This window comes from Hipposideros armiger, unplaced genomic scaffold (assembly GCF_001890085.2).
Source record: "Hipposideros armiger isolate ML-2016 unplaced genomic scaffold, ASM189008v1 scaffold_82, whole genome shotgun sequence".
Classification (NCBI taxonomy): Eukaryota; Metazoa; Chordata; class Mammalia; order Chiroptera; family Hipposideridae; genus Hipposideros; species Hipposideros armiger.
In genome coordinates, this window is record NW_017731432.1 from 792,696 (window position 1) to 812,014 (window position 19,319).

Sequence of the window (19,319 nt, forward strand, 5' to 3'; positions counted from 1 at the left end):
GGAGGAGTGGAGGACAGAGGTGGGATTGCACGGGCTGGGCGGGTGTGGGGGTGCTTGCTAGCATGAGGAGAGCTCGAAGGAATGGCTCTGCAGAAGAAAGTTTGGGAGAGCCAACCTCAAACTTTGGTTGGAATCTTTGGGATGTGTTGAGGGGATACTGGGCCAGCAAACAGCATGCTAGATTGCAGGGCCCGCCCCTGTCCTTCCCCTCTGATTTCAGGGCCTCAACCCTTGACCTATAACCTCTCCCCTCTGGGCAGAGGCCCCTGCCTATAAGGATGGCCCTACATCCTGGCCGCCTTCCTGAAGGTGCCCCTGGTTTCAAGATCTCCCTTACTTCGGGACCTTAGCTCTATACCCTGTTCCCCATGCCTTAGGCATGGGGGACCCCAGCTCTTACCCAAGCCTGAAACCAGAATCTGTCCTCTGCTTTACCCTTGATAGGAAAGTCCCCAAGAGTAGGTGACACAGCCTTCTCCCCCAGTTCCTGCCCTACCTCAGGCTTCCTCTGAGACTGGCTGGTGCTCTCCTGAGCCAGGGCCCCAGACATCTGAGATGGAAGGGCCCAGAGCCTGTCTTCAGGGCCCTCCCAGTGGCAAGCCACAGCAGGAAGGCGGCGGTGACACCCACAGGGCATGGGATGGGGGACGTTTGCATAGGTCCTACTCCAACAGCGATAACATGGTCCTTGAACCTCTTGGACACAGAGTTACTCTACCAGGTCCTGGTTAACCAGGGCCTATCCTGGGGAACCTGAGGCTCCCCCCACCTGTCTTCCTCCAAGGTTTGGGGGATGTGGTGGGGAGCTGGGGTGTGGGGAGGGAAGTCGGAGCGCACACAGACATGCACTTGTGTACTCACGTGAGCACAGACACGTGTAGGTGCTGTTCCCTGGGGGCTCAATAGGCAGTGGGGTTGTGTGTAGAGCTTTGGGGTGGGGTGAATCCATGGTCACATGGGCAGGACATCAGTCCAGGTGGGCAGAGTACAGGCAGTGGAGACCACTGAAGAACAGGTTAGAGACCTTCACTGGGAGGGCGGGCACTAGGCATGCCCTGAGCATACATGTGGGCCCAGCAGCTAAACACAGGGCTAAGGCCTCTCAGGAGGCCAGTGCATGCTTCCAGGGGCACCGTTTACATTGAAGTCCGTGTGATGGAGACCTTTGGAATTTTCCAGTGCACTGCCTGTGCAGCTGTACCAGGTCCCAAAGTCCTGACCTGACCAATGTGGAATTAGATAGCTCCAGCAGGGGAAAGGAGGAAAATACAAATTGGCATATGTACACACATGCCAACATATGTCCACACACCGGTGCCTGTGTACCCGCAGTCACATGCGCGCGCGCGTGCGCGCGCGCGCGCACACACACACACACACACACACACACACACACACACACACACACACACACACACACACACACACACACCCTCAACTCCACATAGCCTGCCCCTGTGTCCATGGGGTGTACCTCAGTGTGCGTGGCCAGGCGAACTTCTCCATCCCTCAGCAGCCTGTCTGTGCCCAGACTGGTCACTACTTCCACCCCACCTATCCACCTGGGCCAAGCCAGCTCCCCTGTCCTCCTGTCTGTCTTTGACTCCTATCTTGGGTTTCTCTCACTCCTTCCACTCTGACATCTGTCTCCTGTGCACCCCCTTATCTGTCTGGGCAATGAGGGGTGGGACGGGTGGTTGGGGAGAGGACCTGTTCAGACTGACCCTGAATCGGCTTCTTGTAGGAGTTAGGGCCCCCCTCACCACACCCTGTCCCATCCCAGGAAATCCCACTTGATGGGGAACCAAGACCCAATAGCCCACCCCCCAAGACCTAAGTCAGCTGAGTTCCCACGCATGTCCACCCCAGCTCCGGCTAACTTGACTTTCTCCCCCACCCGACCTGCCCTTCCAGCAGCCGGATGGGCATCAAAGACCGTATCCGCATAGGCAGCTCCCAGCGGCGGACGGGCCCCTCCAAGCAGCACCTGGCACCGCCGTCGGTGGCCACCTCCCCAAGCAGCGAGCAGGTGGGGGAGGCCACCAGCCCCACCAAGGTGCAGAAGAGCTGGAGCTTCAATGACCGCACCCGCTTCCGGGCTTCTCTGAGACTCAAACCCCGATCCTCTGCTGAGGGTGAGCCGCTTGGTGTCCGGAACCCAGGACCTGCTGAGGGTGGGAGGGTGGGGATAGAGTCCAGGCTGGGGGTGGAAAGACTTGGTTCTAGTCCTGACTCTCCAACTGATGGACCATCTTTGGGTACTCATCTCCTGGTCTGTAAAATGGGCATCATGATACCTGATTTGCTAGGCTCCAGACTGAGAATCAAATGAGCATGCAGAGGGTGGCATTTGCTGGTGGTTAAGGGCACAGGCTTAGGAGCCAGGCTGTCTAGGTTTAAATCCTGGCTTTGCCATTTGTCTTGGAACATCTCTCGGGGCCTCATTCTCCTCATCTGTAAAATGGGGACAAGAGTAGTATCTACCTCATAAGATTGTTGTGAGGATTGAAAGGGATTTTCCATAGAAGATGAACAGAAGAGTTTTTGGAATATAATAAGTGCTAGCTGCATTACAAATGTCCATACTCGCTGACCTCCAACTGTGTCCTGCCCTACACTGGATTATCGAGTTTACTTCTCCCAACCACCCTGGGAAGTAGGTTCTGTTTTTATCCCCATTTCACAGATGTGGAGATTGAGATCTCTCAGCTAGTCAGTGGCAGAGCTGCTGTCCTCAACCAGGTCTGCCAACTCATGGCCCACGCTCCCCACCCCGCCCCTCTTCACCCAGCCCAGCTTGCAGATATGATGCTGTGAACCTGGAGGGAGTCGCTTTTTTACCAGCTAGAGAGGTCACTTTTTTGAGTTGTAGCTTTGCTCCTGACTTGCACTGTGACTTGGGCAAGATACTGTCCCTTTCTGTACCTCAGTGTCCTCTTCTGGAAAGCGAGAGGGTTGGACCAAGTCCACTGGAAAAGTTCTCCCAGCTTTGATGTGCTGGGTGGGAAAAGGAGGGGTGGGTGGACAAGGATGGAGGATTGGGACACAAAGCCCCTTTCGCCCTGGAGAGAGGGGACCCAGCTGAGCTGCCTTTGTCTGTGCTGTGTCCATCTCCAAGATGCTGCTGGCTGACAACTCGGAAAGCCCTTTCCTAGAGAGTTATAGAGCCACACAAACCAGTCTTTGGGAGGCGCTGACCCATGGGAGCTGGGGCATGGCTGGTGCCTGGGGTCTGGGGCCCCCTCTCTGCCCAAGACGCTGCCTGCTCTCCCACTATGTCCTGCCCCTGTGGGGCCAGGACAGCATCACCTCTGTGCAGTGCATGGCACCAGCCTTGGAGAAGCCGTTTCTCTTATCCAGAAGGAGAATGACTTAATTTGGGGGCCTTCCCCAGAGCTGGGGAATGGGAGCCAGCTCCTTGAGCTCCCTTCCCTCTTGGCTGAAGGATCAGACTGTGTGTATAATTATGTGCAGAGCCTTTTCTCTGCGACTCACTGCCCTGCATGGTGGGACCAGTGGGGCTTCCCCCAGGGCTCTGTGCAATTTGCCCCAGGCCGGACCCGATGTGCCCTAAAGCAGCTCCCATGCATCTGGCCAGCAGGCAGATGTGTACCCTGACTGGACATAGGGAGATGGGCTTGCAACAAACTGGGGATTGCCGCTGGGTAGGGCAGCAAGGGAGGCTAGAGCCTCGCCTGCCTTGTGCCCCCAGGAAGGTTCTGGGCCCTTTCTGGGCCTCTGTCTCCCTATTGGTACCTCTAAGGGTTGTTCGGCATGTGATGGTAGGAGGTGGGAGTAGCCCCTGGAATCCCTGACTGCCACCTGGGCCCCCTGACTACCACCTGGGCCCCCTGACTTTCCAGAGGGCCCCTCGGAGGAAGTGGCAGAGGAGAAGAGCTACCAGTGTGAGCTTACTGTAGACGACGTCATGCCTGCTGTGAAGACGGTCATCCGCTCTGTCAGGTGAGACTGAGGCCTGAGGTGCAACCCCCATCTGCCTGCCACCCATTACTGCTCCCCATCTGGGGCCTGCCCTCATGGCCAGGCCTGGCCTAACTCCCAGGCACACCAGCTGCTGCCCACCTGGCACCCTTGTCGGTGCCTGGCTGGCGGGGACCCTGGAGTGTGGGTGGGGAGGGGACGTGGCATATGGCTCCCAGCAGGGTTTGTTCAAACCAAGGTCTGGGTGGGTGGGGTGGGTGGGGTGGTGGGCACAGCTGCCCATCACGGTCCCTCTCCTCAAACCCGCAGTGTCCTCTCTGCTTCTCTCCCCTTCCTCTCGCTCACTTTATGTCAGGCTCCCTTCTCTTTCTCTCTCTCTCCGTAGCTGTCTATCAGCATCCGCTCACCTCTCCCTGTGTCTCTGTTTTATGTGCTCTTTCCCTCCATTTCTGTGTCTCAGGCTTTCTCTCCCTGGGTGTCTTAGCCTCAGCCTCTCTGTCTCCCCAGGACTTCCTCTAGAGCAGTGGCTTTCAAACCACAGGTCCCGACCGTTTGAAATCAACTTAGTGAAATCAATTTAGTGGGCCATGGCCAGCGTTAAAAAAAAAAAAGAAAAGAATAGACTAGAATAGAAAATATCAGTGTGCATCCTAGTAGTAAGGGTGAATTATGTTTATGAAACTTACATTTCAGTTATGTGCATATGTGTATGTGTATAGTGGTTTCTGATATAAAATATATTTCTTGTGGTGGGTCTTAGTAATAAATTTGAAAGTCCCTGGCCTACTGGCTCTACTGGCTGTTTCCCTGCCTTGACAGTTAAGGGGGGACCAGTGTCTCCTAAGCCCCTTAGCCATGGCCCAGCCATGTATCTGACCCCCAAGCTCCTTGGCATGGAGTCCTGACCTAGTTTCCGTCTCCAGCCTACAGCTCTAGCTCCAGAGACCCCTTCACCCCCAGGCCTACCAGACTCACCTCCTCTTTTCCCTGTGATGCACCTGCACACTAGCTTCTTCCCTTTGTGATCCTTTTAAAGTCAGAGTCAACTGGACACCCCCCCCCGAGAATCTGAGGCCTCTCCCCACCCCTTTTTATACATCCTGTCTCTCCCCTCTAAGTGACCAGCTTCAGGAGCACAATACCTGAGCTGCCACCTGACCCAGGTCAATACTCCTTGGCCATCCCACAGACCCCTTACACCCAGCAGGCCCCAAACCTGTTCCTTCTCCCGGCTCCCCACTTCAGGCAGTGGCAACACCATCCATGGGAGTCATCCTAGACTCAGACGTTGAAGCCTTTCAGTCCTTTTCAGTCCTGAAATGCTCAAAGCTGTCCCATGTCTCCACCCCACTACCCCTGTCCAGCTCAGGCCCATCCCCTGATGCTGGTCTTTCTGACTAAATTTCTTTCGGCGAATAAGCCCCAGGTTCTCAGCTTCGTCCCTCCCTCCAGGGCTGGCAGAATGGTCATGCTAAACCAGAGGAAACCACATGGCACCTTCCCCAACTCCCCATTGCCCCGTCTGTCTCTGCCAGGGATTCAGGGCTCTTCAGAATACCCTCCCCCAGACTCCTTCTCAAAAGTCTCTTTCCCTTTCTTCTCATATGCCCTCCCCATCCCCTGTGAATTAACCCCTTCCCTTCCCTTCCCTTCCTGTTTGGCTACTTGGAGCTGACTCTCATTCACACACCTCCATGCCTACCTACGTTGGGAAAGTGTCCCTTGATCCCCGCTCCTTTTGCCCTGGGACTGAAAAGCATCACTCGCAAGACTTGTTCCCTGACCTCCCCAGCAGAGGTCTCCCTTCTCATGGTCCCCAGCCCTCTTTCTCTATTCCTTGACATGGCCCCTGTCACCCCATAATTGCCTGTGTCCTCTGTCTACCACCTCAGACCTGGGCTGAGGCCAAGTATTGGATCTGATGCCCCTTTGGGTGCCCAGGGTCCAGCACAGCTGTGCTAACAAGCATCTGTGGAATGAATGCAAAAATATCTCTCTCCGAGCTATCATCAGTAACTGTTCACAGATGCCCGCTTTGTATTCCACCTAGCAGAGGGCAACCAGGACCTGTTCCTGCCTGCCCAGGCTAATGCGACTGCAGATATAGGCACATTAAAGAATACCAAAGAAACCTTCGGGGTTGGGAGGTTGGGAGACCCAGCAGAGGTTGTTTCTGGTGGCCCAAGCAGGAGGTGCCCCGGTGTTAGACAAGGGGGTAGCAAAGGCACAGAGAGGGGGCTAGAAAAGAACCCCTTCCCTCTGAGACCCCCTCCCCCAACAGGATCCTGAAGTTCCTTGTGGCCAAAAGGAAATTCAAGGAGACGCTGCGACCATACGACGTGAAGGACGTCATCGAGCAGTACTCAGCAGGGCACCTGGACATGCTGGGCCGGATCAAGAGCCTGCAGACTCGGTGTGTGCGCCCACCCCCGACGGGGGAAACGGGGCAGGGAGGTCGTGGCCCCGGATTCCGCGCGAGGTCCGCGAGCCCTAGCCCCTCTGCCGGCGCCTGAACGATGCTCCGAGCGCCCCCTAGGGGCCGCTGTGGGAGCTGGAGTTTCTCGCGGCTGAGGCCAGACCCCGCACCTGTCTTGAACCTGAACAACGACCAGCTGGCAGGTCCTTTGTGAGAACCCTATATGCCTGCACGCCTCGGAGGACGTCTATGGAATGTTTCCTGGTCCTAAATTAATGGACCTAATGTAATCAATGACCTCTTATTTCCCAAGGGGATAGGCAAATCGTCCTCAAATGCTGCCCACCTCTTGCTTCTGGAATCCGTCATTTCTCTCCACCCAGCGTATAAGAAGAATTCTCACATTAAGACCCCAGTCACCTACACCTTGCCCTTCTCTTCCTGTGGCCTGAATTCTCAGTGCCTGTTCATTCATTTGTTCTCTCAAGAAATAGTGGTTGGGTGTTTGTTACTTGCCGGACAGTGGGGATATGGTGGAAATCAAAACAGAGTGCCTGCCCTCATGGAGCATTCATTCTAGTGGAAAGGAGAATAGATGATAAATACGTGAAACTAGAATATGTCAGGTGATGATAAAGGTTAAGGAGAAAAATAAGGGCTAGGGTGTTGGGGCTTGCAATTTTAAATAGGTGAGAAGGTGACATTTGAGAAAAAATTGAAGGTGAGGCAAGCAGCCCTGTGGCTATTTAAAAAGTGTCCAGAGGGGACAGCAAGTGCCAAGTCTTTGAGATGGGATGGGTAGGTGGCTGGGATGTTTAAGAGACAGCAAGAAACTTAGTGTGTTTGTTCTGGTGTGAGAGACGTAGCAGATGAGGTTAGGGGGCTAATGACACTTAGACTGTATAAAGCCCTGTAGGCAACTGCAAAGCTGTTGGCATTCATTCAGGGTGAGACACAAGCATTGGAGGGCTTTGAGCAAGTGACTGACAAGATCTGACTGATATCTTTAAAAGGATCACCCTAGGTGCTGTGTTGAGAATGGCCTATAAGGGAGCTAGGGTGGAAGCAAGGAGACCAGTGAGGATGCTCCTTCAGATGCCCAGGCAAGAGATGATGGGGACTTGGACCAGGGTGGCAGCCGTGGAGGTGGGGAGAAATGGTCAGATTTTATATATATATATATATATATATATATATATATATATATATATATATATAAAATTATTGGGGAATTGGGGGAGGGGAACAGACAAGTTGCTGTCGTTTTGTTCTTCAGTCTAGTTGTGGAGGATGTCGCTTCACTGGCCCATGTTGGTATTGTGATCATTGTGCTCTTCCCAGGTGAGGCAGATCGGTCGCTGGCCTCTGGACGGCCGCTCACGGTGGCTCCCAGCAGCTCACACTGGCTGCCAGCTGCTCACGCTGGCTGCTGGCCACACACGGTAGCTTATGGCAGCCCACTGTAGCAGGGGCTGCAGCCTACGCCGTCGCCGGCGACTCACGGCAGCCCAGCTCCAGGTTGAGCTGTTGTTCAGCATCTTAGCTGTAGAGGGCACAGTGTCACTGGCCCCCATGTGGGATCTGAACCGGGACCCTGCTGCTCAGAGCTGGCGTCCCAAGCCAGCTCTTAACCAACGTGCCACTCGGCTGGCCCCTCTAGATATATTTTGAAGATAGAGCTGACAGCGTTTTCTGATGGGGTGTAAGAGAAAAAAAGAGTCAAGGATAAAAACCAAGTTTTTTGGCTTGAGCAAGAGGAAAATGTTGCTGTTTATTGACACGGAGAAGGCAATGAGTAGAGCGAGTTTCAATCAGGAAAGTTGGGACATGTTGGGTTTGTGATGCCTATCAGACATCTAAGTGGAGTGTTGATCTGGCAGTTAGGGGAGTGTGGTGTTTGGAGGACAGGTATGGGGCTAGGGATTCAGATTTGGTGTCAACAGTGTATAGGGGAATGAATATCTGGAAGTGAAGACATCACTTAGCAAGTGAGAATAAATAGAGAAAAGAGGTCCCAGGAGTGAGCCTTGGGTCCTGCAATGTTTAGAGGTTGTGGAGATAAAGGAGGAACCAGCAAAGGAGACTGAGAAGGAGAGTCAGTGAGGTAGGAGGAGAACTGGGAGAGGGTGGTGGTTGGGAATCCAGATGAAGAAAGTGCAGGAAGAAGGGGTGCTCAGGTGTCCCCAGCTCTGCTAACAGGTCAAGTACTGTATAGTGAGGACAGAGAGGTGATCGTCAAATTTAGCATGATGGAGGTCATTTGGAATCTTGACAACAGTAGTTTTGGTGAAATGATGGGAATGAAAGCCTGACTGGAGTAGGTTTCAGAGAGAGCGGGAGGAGAGAAATTGGAGATAGAGGGTAGTGATAACACTTGCAAGAATTTTGCTTTAAAGGAGAGCAGAAAAATAAGGTGGAACCAACTCCAGCCTTGTCCACCTTATAACTCACAATCCCGCTTGTGTCTCTCCTTTTCCCAGTCCACTATTTCCCACCTGTCCTCCCATCAGGCGGTTGTTTTACTTGTCATGCTTGTGTGTCGTGCCTTTGCTTGGCTAGGTGGAAAACCGTCAAAGCAGTAGCTAGGTCCCTGCATCCAACTCGGTATCCATTTGGCAGGGCAAAACGTCCCCTTCTCTCAGATTGCCCCCTCCCACCGGTGCAGGCGGTGTCTCTCAGCAGGCAATCGGAGCTCTTGTGGGAGGGAGGGAGGGAGGGAGGGAGGGATGGCGTGTGTCTGGGCCTTGACAGTTCCTTTTCCCCACAGGGTGGACCAGATTGTGGGCCGGGGACTCGGGGACCGGAAGACACGGGAGAAGGGCGACAAGGGGCCCTCGGACACGGAGGCGGTGGATGAAATCAGTATGATGGGACGCGTGGTCAAGGTGGAGAAGCAGGTGAGTGTGCAAGGTCGAGGAACTAGTCGTCGACCGAGAAGCTGTGGAAGGCCACGGGGACAAGCACAAGGGTAGGGTGAGCGTCTCAGAGCCGCAGCCCAGAGCACCCGCCGGCAGGGGAGGCCCAAGCACGGCCCACGCGTCCACTGCCTGGCCAACCCCGGCCCCACAGATAAGCCCCGCCTCCCAGGAAGCCCGCCTTCTCCTGCTAAATTCCCGCGAAAACCCGCTCTCTTCTGCCAAGCCCCTCCCTAGGTTGCTGTAGCCTCAGATAAACCCGTCTAGGTCCCACTTACTTCACTTAACCCCGCCTCCGTTGTCTCTCAATCGCCCTGACTGTCCCAACCAGTCATTACTAAATTTTGTTCGGCGATTTCCCAGCGGGTTCCCAGCTTCGCCCCGCCCTCAGGCCAAGCTCCGCCTTTCCTGTCGTACCTCCTCCCGGAGGAGCCGCGTTTCCCAGACGCGCCCCACCCCAGACAAGCCCCTCCTCCCAGCCGTGTCCCTCTTCCAGCCCCGGCCAGACCCCGCCTTTTAGCCGCACTCCTCCCAAGCCCCGCCTCCAGCCTCGCCCCGGCCCAGCCCCAAGTCCCTCCTCCAGTCTCAGCCAAGCCACGCCTCCAGCCGCTCCCCGCCCCCAGGTGCAGTCCATCGAGCACAAACTGGACCTGCTGTTGGGTTTCTACTCACGCTGCCTGCGCTCTGGCACCTCGGCGAGCTTGGGCACCGTGCAAGTGCCGCTCTTCGACCCCGACATCACCTCGGACTACCACAGCCCTGTGGATCACGAGGACATCTCTGTCTCCGCACAGACGCTCAGCATCTCCCGCTCAGTCAGCACCAATATGGACTGAGGGTCTCTTCAGGGGCGGGGCCGTACTCGGTCAGCGCCTTGGCCTGGCGCCCGGACCCGCCTCCTGAGGCCTCCGGACTTCTCTCTTACTTGAACTCACTCCCTCTCGGGGAGAGAGGCCACGCGCAGTATTGAGTTGCCTGGGTGGGCGAGATACCGGCTGTGGGTGCCAGCGACCCGCCCCACCTCAGGAGCGTGAGATGCCAGGCTACACGGAGGGCAGCAGCAGCGGCTGCCCCTTGGCCTCTGGGCCCCCCCGGTGCCCTGCCGGTTCCATCAAGGCTCGACACGACCCGCCTGGCAGGGGCACTGCCCCAGGAGTGGGAGCAGGGCGCTGGGGCCCGGGGCCCTGACCCAGCTTCCAGCTATGCAAGGTGAGGTCACTGGCCCGCCCTTCGGACAGAGCAGGGAAGCCCTCCCGCCAAGTCCCCGCCCCCTTGGGGGTGGGCCCAGGGTGCCCACAGGTACCCACAAGCACAGGACCCTGCCATAAGGCAGGTGGGCACCATATATGCAAACTATGTTAAATATGCAACTTTGGGGACCCCCATGGGGTCCCTCTGCCCCTCCTCCATTGGGAGATGGGCCCCCAGCAGTAGCTGGTCTCAGGCTGCTTGGCCATGACCCCCCTTTCCATTCTTTGGCTTATCACCCCCTCCCCACCTAGCATGGGGCCTGTTTCTCCCTTGCCCCCCCAAAGGGCAGTGCCTGGGCCTTTCTTGCCTTTTCCAGTGTCTCCTTCCCAAGAGCTCCTTCCTGCCAGATGTCCACTTCCCTCTTTCGCCCTCCAGATGCCTTTGACAAAATTAAGTTTCTGTGTTCTTCCCCAAAGCTCCCACGGACAATGCTCTCATGGTTACACAAACATGTCCCTTTAGTTTCCCCAGACATGCAGAAAGTCTCTCACATTCACACTGACACTCACAATCACACACCTGTGGAGACATGAGCACAGAGCTCCTGGGTCTCTGCAGCTGACACCAGTGAACTGGCCTTTCGGGGTTATGTCCACCAGGAGGCGCCCCTGATTCCATCCAGGTAGGAAAGAGAGCTCTGAAGTGACTCCAGCTCTCACCAGGCTCCACCCCAGAGCTTTACCAGTTCTCCTTTCTCAAGATCTACTCCTCACTGGACCAGGAGCCCTAACTGCTGCCTCTGCCTGCCCCCAAGGGCCCTTCCCAAGGTCCCTACAGCACAACTCAGGCCTAGGCCTCTGGGGCCTGGATAGCACTGGAAAGACCCAAGACCCTTCCCCAGGGTGGTTATCAGGCCCGCTTCTGTCTAGGCTTGCCACCTTTCTAGTCACTGTAACTCCCAAAGAGAGAATAATGCATCTAGCAACGACCATTTTTCAGGCACCCACTGTGCATCTGGCATTACAGGCACTGTTTCCCCTTCTTCCATACTCCACTCTTCACTTTAGTTGGCAGCCCTCATTACTGGCATAAGCCCCTGTCCACTCCAGGCCCCCCAGCACCTGTTTGGTATCCCTAAACCTTTGTCCCACTTCTGCAAAGCCAATGCAGGTGATAGGAGATTGATGGGTAGTGGGTCACCCAGGGTGACCGTCTGCGGGGTGCCAGTAAACAAGGGGCTCAGACCCAGTTGCCTGCATCTCATGAATGGGGACCTGCATGAACCAGCACTAGGGCTGGGGTTGGATCTTGCTCAGCCCCACCATGCCCAGCCTCTGTCCCAACATGCCCTCTGCATGTCAACATCATGCCCTGGATGGAGCCTGTCCTGGCTCACCTCACCTGCACTGCACTGTCCCCAGAGAGCCACCCCTTGGCCCCTCAGAGACAGAGCTGTGGAGAGGGGCAGGAGAATGGGATTACCCTATGACCAAAGGAGACTTGGGAAGAAGCCCTTCCTCCTTCCACGATCAAGGTTCCCCACCAACCTGGTTCTCGAATATGCAAGTACCTCACTTTGTTAACTTATTAACTTATTGGTTTCATTAAAGTTTTCAGTAGGAGGTGGTCGGCCTTGGCTGTTTGGTGGCTGTGGGGTGGGGGTGCCGGGTCTGGGGGTGGGATGAGGAGATTTGGATTAGTCAGGACTCTTGGTTGTAACCACAAAAACTCAACTGTGCGGCTTAAGCAAAAAGTCAAACTTATTGGCCCAGATAACTAAAAAGTCCAGACGCTAGGCTTGGCTCCATGCACAGCTAGATCTAGGTGCTAAAATGTGTCAACGATCTGTCTTCTGTCTCAGCCTTCTTCTCAGGCAGTCTGACCTCTCATGGTGATCCCCCGGCACTTCCAAATTTACCATATTTCCCCAATGTATAAGACGCGCCCTTTTTCAAAAAATTTGGGGTCTAAAAACTGGGTGCGTCTTATACAGTGGTTGTAGATTTTTTTACTTGCATTTCCTGCAAGTGATGAGGAATTGTATGAATTTTATAATGAATAAAACTTGAGTTCAATAACTTTACGTAATACATTTTTTTCAAATTTCGGGCCCCAAAATTAAGGTGCGACTTATACATGGGGAAATACGGTACGTTCTTTTGGCTTTTCGCCCCAGTGAAAAGTGAATGCCACTTTCCTAATAGCTTGTACCAGTCAGGGTCTCATCAGGAAAGCAGATATTACACTAGATTTTTCAACAAAGAATTTACTATAGGGCATGGGTTACACTGATGTCGATGGGCTGAAAGAACGAAAGAAAACACTGAGATAACCTGGAGAAAAATCACTGCAGGAAGCAGCTCCCATTCTTAAAGCTGCAGAAATATAGGGAAGAGGATGGGCTTAGCAGAACCCCCAAGCATGATTGGGGGAGCCCTATGGTGCTGGGCTTAGAGGTCTGAAGAGGGGGTGCTGTCTGGTTGGTGCTAGTACCTCTTAGGGGATACAGAGAAGCTTGTCTGGGAATGCAGAAAAAAAGCTGAAGGTTGTGATCAACTGTTATGACTAGGCTGTTGCTGATAAAGTTAGAAGGCAGGTCTCCCCTCCTCCTGCCTTCCAGTCTCCCCTAGTGCCCCTTATTGTCAAAGCCAGCTAACAAAGGAGTAGTGTGCTTTGCAGAGTCCCAGTCCCCGTATCCCAGAGCAGAACACAGAAGGCTGCATTTGGAACTAAAAGACAGTAACTTAGTAACTGGCACGGTCCTCACCTTTGGACACATTATCCAAACACATCAATCTACACATATTTGAACCTTTATATAGCAACAGTAGTGTCCACCTAATAAGATGGAACTATCTTGCATACAGATGAAGACACTCTAACTCTCTCCCACCAAGTGGGAAAAACACAAAGTTCCACCTTCCAATAGATGTATCCGTCTCTGGGAGTTAGTTGTTGAATCCACATTTTGATGATGTTAATTGCTCCTCTAATTCAGTCACAATCCCACCTGCCATTGAATACTAAACTGTAAAGGTAGCAAGCACAATCTATATATAAAATAATAGGGGGAAAGGAGGAGGGAGGAAAAAACAAGTTACTCAATATAACACACACACACACACACACACACACACGAAGAAAGGAAGAAAATATGCGTAGCTGCAATAGACCTTCTGGTGACTGGTCACAGTGCCATAGTTGATACTATATATCTGTTGATCTTTCTATCGATCGATCTATTTACCTATTTACTATATCTTCCTTCCCTCCCTCTCTCTCTCTCTCTCTCTCTCTCTCTCTCTCTCTCTCTCTCTCTCTCTCTCTCTTTCTGCCATTCTATGTTCCCTTTGCTCTCAGCGAGGGCCTCAGCTGGTTTTGGTTCTTTACATGGTGGAGTGACTCAAGTAATCATTCCTGAAGGATCTGAATCCTCAATAGTCCGGCCCAGTTTGGGGTGCCATAGCTTTTCATGTATGTTTACTATTGTACATGGAAGTACTAAGAGGGACCCTAAAGAATACCTGGGGTTCTAGACATAGTCCTCCTCACCCTTATTGTGTAGCAGCACCCCAATGTCCCCTTGGTAATGAAGATCAGTCAGGCAGCCAGTACAACAGACAAACTCTTTCTTTGCCTTTTTAGGTGTAGGGGCACGGGGAGCCCAAAATGGCCTTTTAGAAGCTCCATCTTCCAATTCAATGAAAACTGTTTTTGCTTCCCTTCCCTTGAGAATTAAGACCTCCAAAGTAGCAGAGCCCAACGTTGCAGGGACAAGAAGCAAAAGTTTTGTGAGTGGGCAGTGTAGTAGCCTGAATAATGGCCACCCAAAGATACCAGGTCCTAAACTCTGGAGTTTGTAAAATGTTACCTTATAAGGAAAAAAAAAGATCTTTGCAAATGTGATTAAGTTCATGATCTTGCCATGGGGAGATTATCCTGGATTAACCATTGAGCCCTAAATCCATTTGCCAGTGTCCTTTTAAGAGAGAGACAGAGGGAGATCTTAGACACACAGAAGAGGAGGAGACAATATGAAGAAGGAAGCAGAAATTCGAGTCATGTGATCACAGCAAAGGAATGCCAGCAGCCACCAGCAGTTGGAAGAGTCAGGGAACCGATTTTCCCCTAGAGCTCTGGAGGGGGAGTGAAGCCCTGCTGATACTTTGATTTAGGCCCGGGGAGGCTGATGAACTACTGTCCTCCAGAACTATAAGAGAATAAATTCTGTTGTTCTAAGTTACCAAGTTTATAGTAATTTGTTATGGCACCCACAGGAAACAAATACTGTGGGTTATTTGTTATACAGTGAGAGAGCCACTCTCACCACCTCCCACTGATTCCCAGAGCCTTAGATTCTGGCTGTGTGATGAGGATAAATCACTGCCCTCTCTGTGATGGACACAATCCAGTGGAATCAACCTGGCACCAGGTAGCTAGATGAATCTCTTCAGAACGGTGATTCAACATTTGTGTCCGCTGACGGTAGGCACAGTAGTGGCACTAGCCAGTTCAGCCTTGGTGAGGTAAATCCATATTGTCGAACCCATAAATAGTCTCCATTCTTGCGACCATCACCATGTCGTACGAGAGTGTGTTGAGCAAGCACTGGAGGGACTGCAGAAAGGGGCTGGCTGACACCCACGGCTGTGCCGTCTTGGCCCTCTGATTACCAAGAGCCACCTCAGCCATGGATGCCGTTTGGTGAGATTTCACTTGAGACAGAAATATCTTCACACTCTGCCCATTTCTGAAAATCTATCTAAATACCTCTTCCCGTCTTTCTTATCACCAGTCCTCCAATCCTGACTCCCTGACCATCCAGCCAAACTGTTAACCAGTGCCCAGAAACCAGTGTAGATCCCTACTTCCTGTCACCTCTCAATCCAGGCAAAATGGGCAACCAAATGTCCTGAAGCATGCGTCGGATTGAGTCAGGCATGGGAGCTGAGTGACGGTGAATGTCCCAGCTAGGGGGCGTAGCATGTGTAAAGGTCCAGAGGCACCCAAGAGTGTGTGGTACACGAAAGGAACAGAAAGAAACCCCTGTGACTGGGTCCAGGTGGCAAGGAACAGAGTGGTGCAAGACAGGACTTTAGAATTAGACAGGGGTCAAGGTTTTCAGGATTTCATAACTCCTTCCAAAGAGAGAGGACTTAACTGTGAGGGCAGTGGGGAGACAATGACAGATTTTGATCAGGAATCAAACCAGGGTAGGTTTGCATTTTAGAAAGTTTTTCATCCTAGGCTAGGAGATGGATTTGAGGGAGCAAGTCTGGGTGCAGGGAGACCAGGAAAGAGAGCAGGAGGTGTTGGTAACCTAGACAAGCCCCATGGCATTTCACTAATTGAGTAAATGTCTGTGGACACCTGCTGTAGGCCAGCCCCTGGCTCAGCACAATACACAGGATGAACAGACGCTGGAGACCCAGTTAGGGCTCTGAGGTTAGCCAGCTCCTGGGCAGAACAGATGCACAATTAACAGATGCACATACCTCCCTTTATCTTCTAAATTTGCCTGGCTCAGCAAGGAGGGTTTACAGGTGGCTATGGGAGTCCCCAGACTGTCAACAATTATGGCCTCAAGAGCAGATATGATTTCAATGTACCATTTATCTATTGCTATGCAACAACTCGCCCTAAAACTTAATAGCTTAAAATAACAACCATTTTGTTTACTCTTGATTCTGTGGGTCAGCAATTTGGGCTGGACTCAGCTGAGCAGTTCTGCTAGTGTCACCTGGGATCACCAATGTGGTTGCAGTCATCTGGCATCTTGACTGGGGCTGGATGGTCTAAGATGGCCTCACTCACAGTCTTGTGTTTGGCTCCTGGCTGTCAGCACCCTGGTTGGTCCAGGTGTGGGATGGCCTGTCTCTGGTCCATGTGGCTTCTGTGCTGTAGATTAGACTGGGCTTCTTCACAGGACAAGAGGGCACAAGCGGAAGCTCAAATGGCCTCTTGAGGCCCAGGTTCAGAAGACGTAGGAAGGAGCCTGGACTGCAGTGGTGCAGGGGTCAGCTCAGGGCTGCTCTGAAGCTTGCAACTGTTACACTCTTGCAGATCAAAGAAAGCCATGCCACGCATTTTCCAATTTAGATAACTTATTTCTTGTACTTCGGACAGTTCCAATTTGTAAGACAATTTCTTTATTTTCCCTTTGAGAAGCTGAGTTGCCCATCTTCCTTTTCCACCTACCTCCTGGATTGTGAAAGCTGCTACCCTGTGTATTATTCGTTGCTGGGGCCGTCATAACGAATGCTACGTCCTGGGTGCCTTAAACCACAAATTTATTTCCTCACAATTCTGGAAGCTGGAAGTCCAAGATTAAGGTGTCAGCAGAGTTGGTTTCATTCTGAGGCCTCTATCTTGGCTTGCAGATGGTTGTCTTTTCCCGGGGTCTTTACATGTTGGTTTCTCTGTGAGTACACATTTCTCTCTCTCTTTCTTTCTCTTTCTCTCTCTCTCTCTCCCTCCCTCCCTCCCCCTCTCCCTTAATCACTTCTTATAAGGACACCAGTCATATTGGATTAAGGCTCACCCTAACAACCCCATTTCAACTTAATCACCTCTTTAAAGGCCCTATCTCCAAATACAGTCACATTTTGATATACTGGGGGTTAGGGCTTCAACACATGAATTTGGGGGGTCACAATTCACCCCATAACACCTGGAGTGGGGCTTTTATCCGCCAATCTGCTGTAAATGCACAGGGCTGAGAATTCTTTCTGGGGCTTGCCCCATGTCAGCTGCACAGATCCAGGCGCATGTCTGGACACCACGGAACCAAGTGATTGGGAAACCTTATTTTATTATTTTATTGTTTTAGCCCCAAAACCTTTGCTACAATATAACCTTTTTGGAACCCCAATATAAAAGATAAAATCATTGCATCCAAAACATGGGACCCCTCAGGTGTGGCCTCAGTTCTCGCCCCGCGTACGTGTTGAATATGTGCCCAGCGTTTTGTTGCAGCCAAAATAAGTCAAATCTGTTTCCATGATACATTCTTTAATGACGGTTATTAGATTGAATTATTTGTCTGAAAGTCTGCCTTCCTTATCGTTACCATGGCTACCTTGGGGCGGAGTATAATTCTCTACCTGTCTTACAATGGGTTTCCTACAAACAGGTTTGGAGACAGAGAGTGATGCGCAGGTTTATCGTGCAGTACTCTCAGGAGATTCATCTGTAAGGATGCCAGGAAGGCAAGACTGGGCCGAGGGAGAAGTTGATCTGCAATGTGATTTAAACGGAGCATCTGCTGATATTCAGGAGCTCTGGAGCTCCGCTAGCCCTTCCGAGTTGTGCTAAATTGAGGGAAGGAGGCGGGCCTCGGTGTCCATGCACCAGCCAATCACCGGCCCTGGGAGGGGCCTGACTTTGGGTGAGGCAGCTTCCTATGTTCAAGGGCAATTCCCAGTGAGGGACAGTTGTGAGTCAGCCCCTGAAGGGTCCCAGCAGCTGGGGAGTGGGTGCGCTGGCCCTGAAGGGGGCGTCTGAGCACCACAGCATTCACTCCACCACCACCCTGATTTTGACTTGACCATGGGACTTACTCTGGCCAGTGGAATGGGTGGGGGTGGGTGGGGATGGGGGTGGGAGAGGGAAGAACAGTGTGCTTATTCTAAGGTTACGCCATAAGGGGCGTGGCAAGTTCTGCCAGACCTCTTGGTGCTTCCTTCCTCCAGCATGAGAAGACTCAGATAACTGTTGTTCCTTCATCCTGGGTCCAGAATTCAGTCACATGGAGCAGACCTCAACCAGACTTGAAGTCAGGAGGCCAGCCTGGCTTGGCCAGCATCAGCTGAACTGTAGTTGACCTAGAGACTTAGGAGTGTGAAATAATATTTGGTTGTGTAGGCCACTGAGATTTGGGGCTTGTTTGTTTCACAGCATTACCGCAGCAAGACCTGATTTACACAGCTAGTAAGGTGGATTTTACTGGAAGCAGTGAAGCCAAAGGTTTACATTGCATGTCGCAAAGCAGGTCACTCTTTAAACTCTCCTGAAACATATTTGTTTTTGTCCCAAATGGCTTCTCTGGGCACCAGACACCTCCTCTTCTCCCCCCCGCCCCATACAGCCTCTTAAGTGGGTGGGAGCCACAGAGGATTTCCTGGAGGTGGGGGAGATTGCTGGGAGTAGATATCCTGGGGGGAAGGTTCTGAGGCCTGAGACCCAGGCTGCCTGGTGGGCTCTGCACTTCCCTCTGACCCTCACTCCCACCAAACTCCCCTCAGCGCTTCTCCTGGACCACATGACCCCCCACCCACCCCAACCCCTGCCTCCCCTTCTCCAGGTGTCTCTTTAGCTCCTCGAGGGCATGAAAAACATCTGCTTCTTGTCTGTGGTCCTCACCATCCCCTGCACACATCTGGGCATATAGGTGATTAATAAACACTGGTTGGCAGGACAGGAGGGAAGCAAGGCCACCTGGGAATCCTGGTCCCTGTTATGTGACGCCACAGCCACAAGGCGTCAGTAAAGACCTTGGCTTGGTGCTGCAGTGCCAGCCTGGAGCCAGGAAGGAGGCTGGACTTTTAGGGCCTGGACACCCCACCATGAAGGCCCATTAGTTAAGAGGAGGTGGAGATAGATAGATAGATGATAGATAGATAGATAGATAGATAGATAGATAGATAGATAGATAGATAGACAGACAGATAGGCAGATAGGCAGAACTGAGCAGTTCACAGGTTGAGAAGCGGGCACTCCAGGACTTGCCCCACAGAGTAAGGGGTCATGTCCTCTGCCCTTCATTCATTTATTCTACCATTGTTTGTTCATCTCTACTATGTGCCAAGCACTGTTTTAGGTACCAAGGTCACAGAGGCTCTCTCAGACTCACAACG

The 19,319-nt window shown here is 52.5% G+C and overlaps 1 protein-coding gene across 3 annotated transcripts in view; it reads left to right on the top strand.

The window, feature by feature from the left end:
• Window positions 1-12,148, top strand: part of KCNQ4 (potassium voltage-gated channel subfamily Q member 4) — a 54,593-nt gene extending 42,445 nt beyond the window's left edge. Inside the window, exons 10-14 of one of the 3 annotated variants that reach the window (XM_019643878.1) lie at window positions 1,915-2,135; window positions 3,864-3,963; window positions 6,224-6,355; window positions 9,126-9,255; window positions 9,897-12,086. In XM_019643878.1, the coding sequence (XP_019499423.1) occupies window positions 1,915-2,135; window positions 3,864-3,963; window positions 6,224-6,355; window positions 9,126-9,255; window positions 9,897-10,109 (796 nt within the window). In that variant the 3' untranslated portion in view covers window positions 10,110-12,086. Of the gene's footprint in view, window positions 1-1,914; window positions 2,136-3,863; window positions 3,964-6,223; window positions 6,356-9,125; window positions 9,256-9,896 lie in introns of all 3 variants that reach the window. The other 2 variants (XM_019643879.1, XM_019643881.1) reach the window with 2 other exon arrangements.
• Window positions 12,149-19,319: the final 7,171 nt, after the last annotated feature.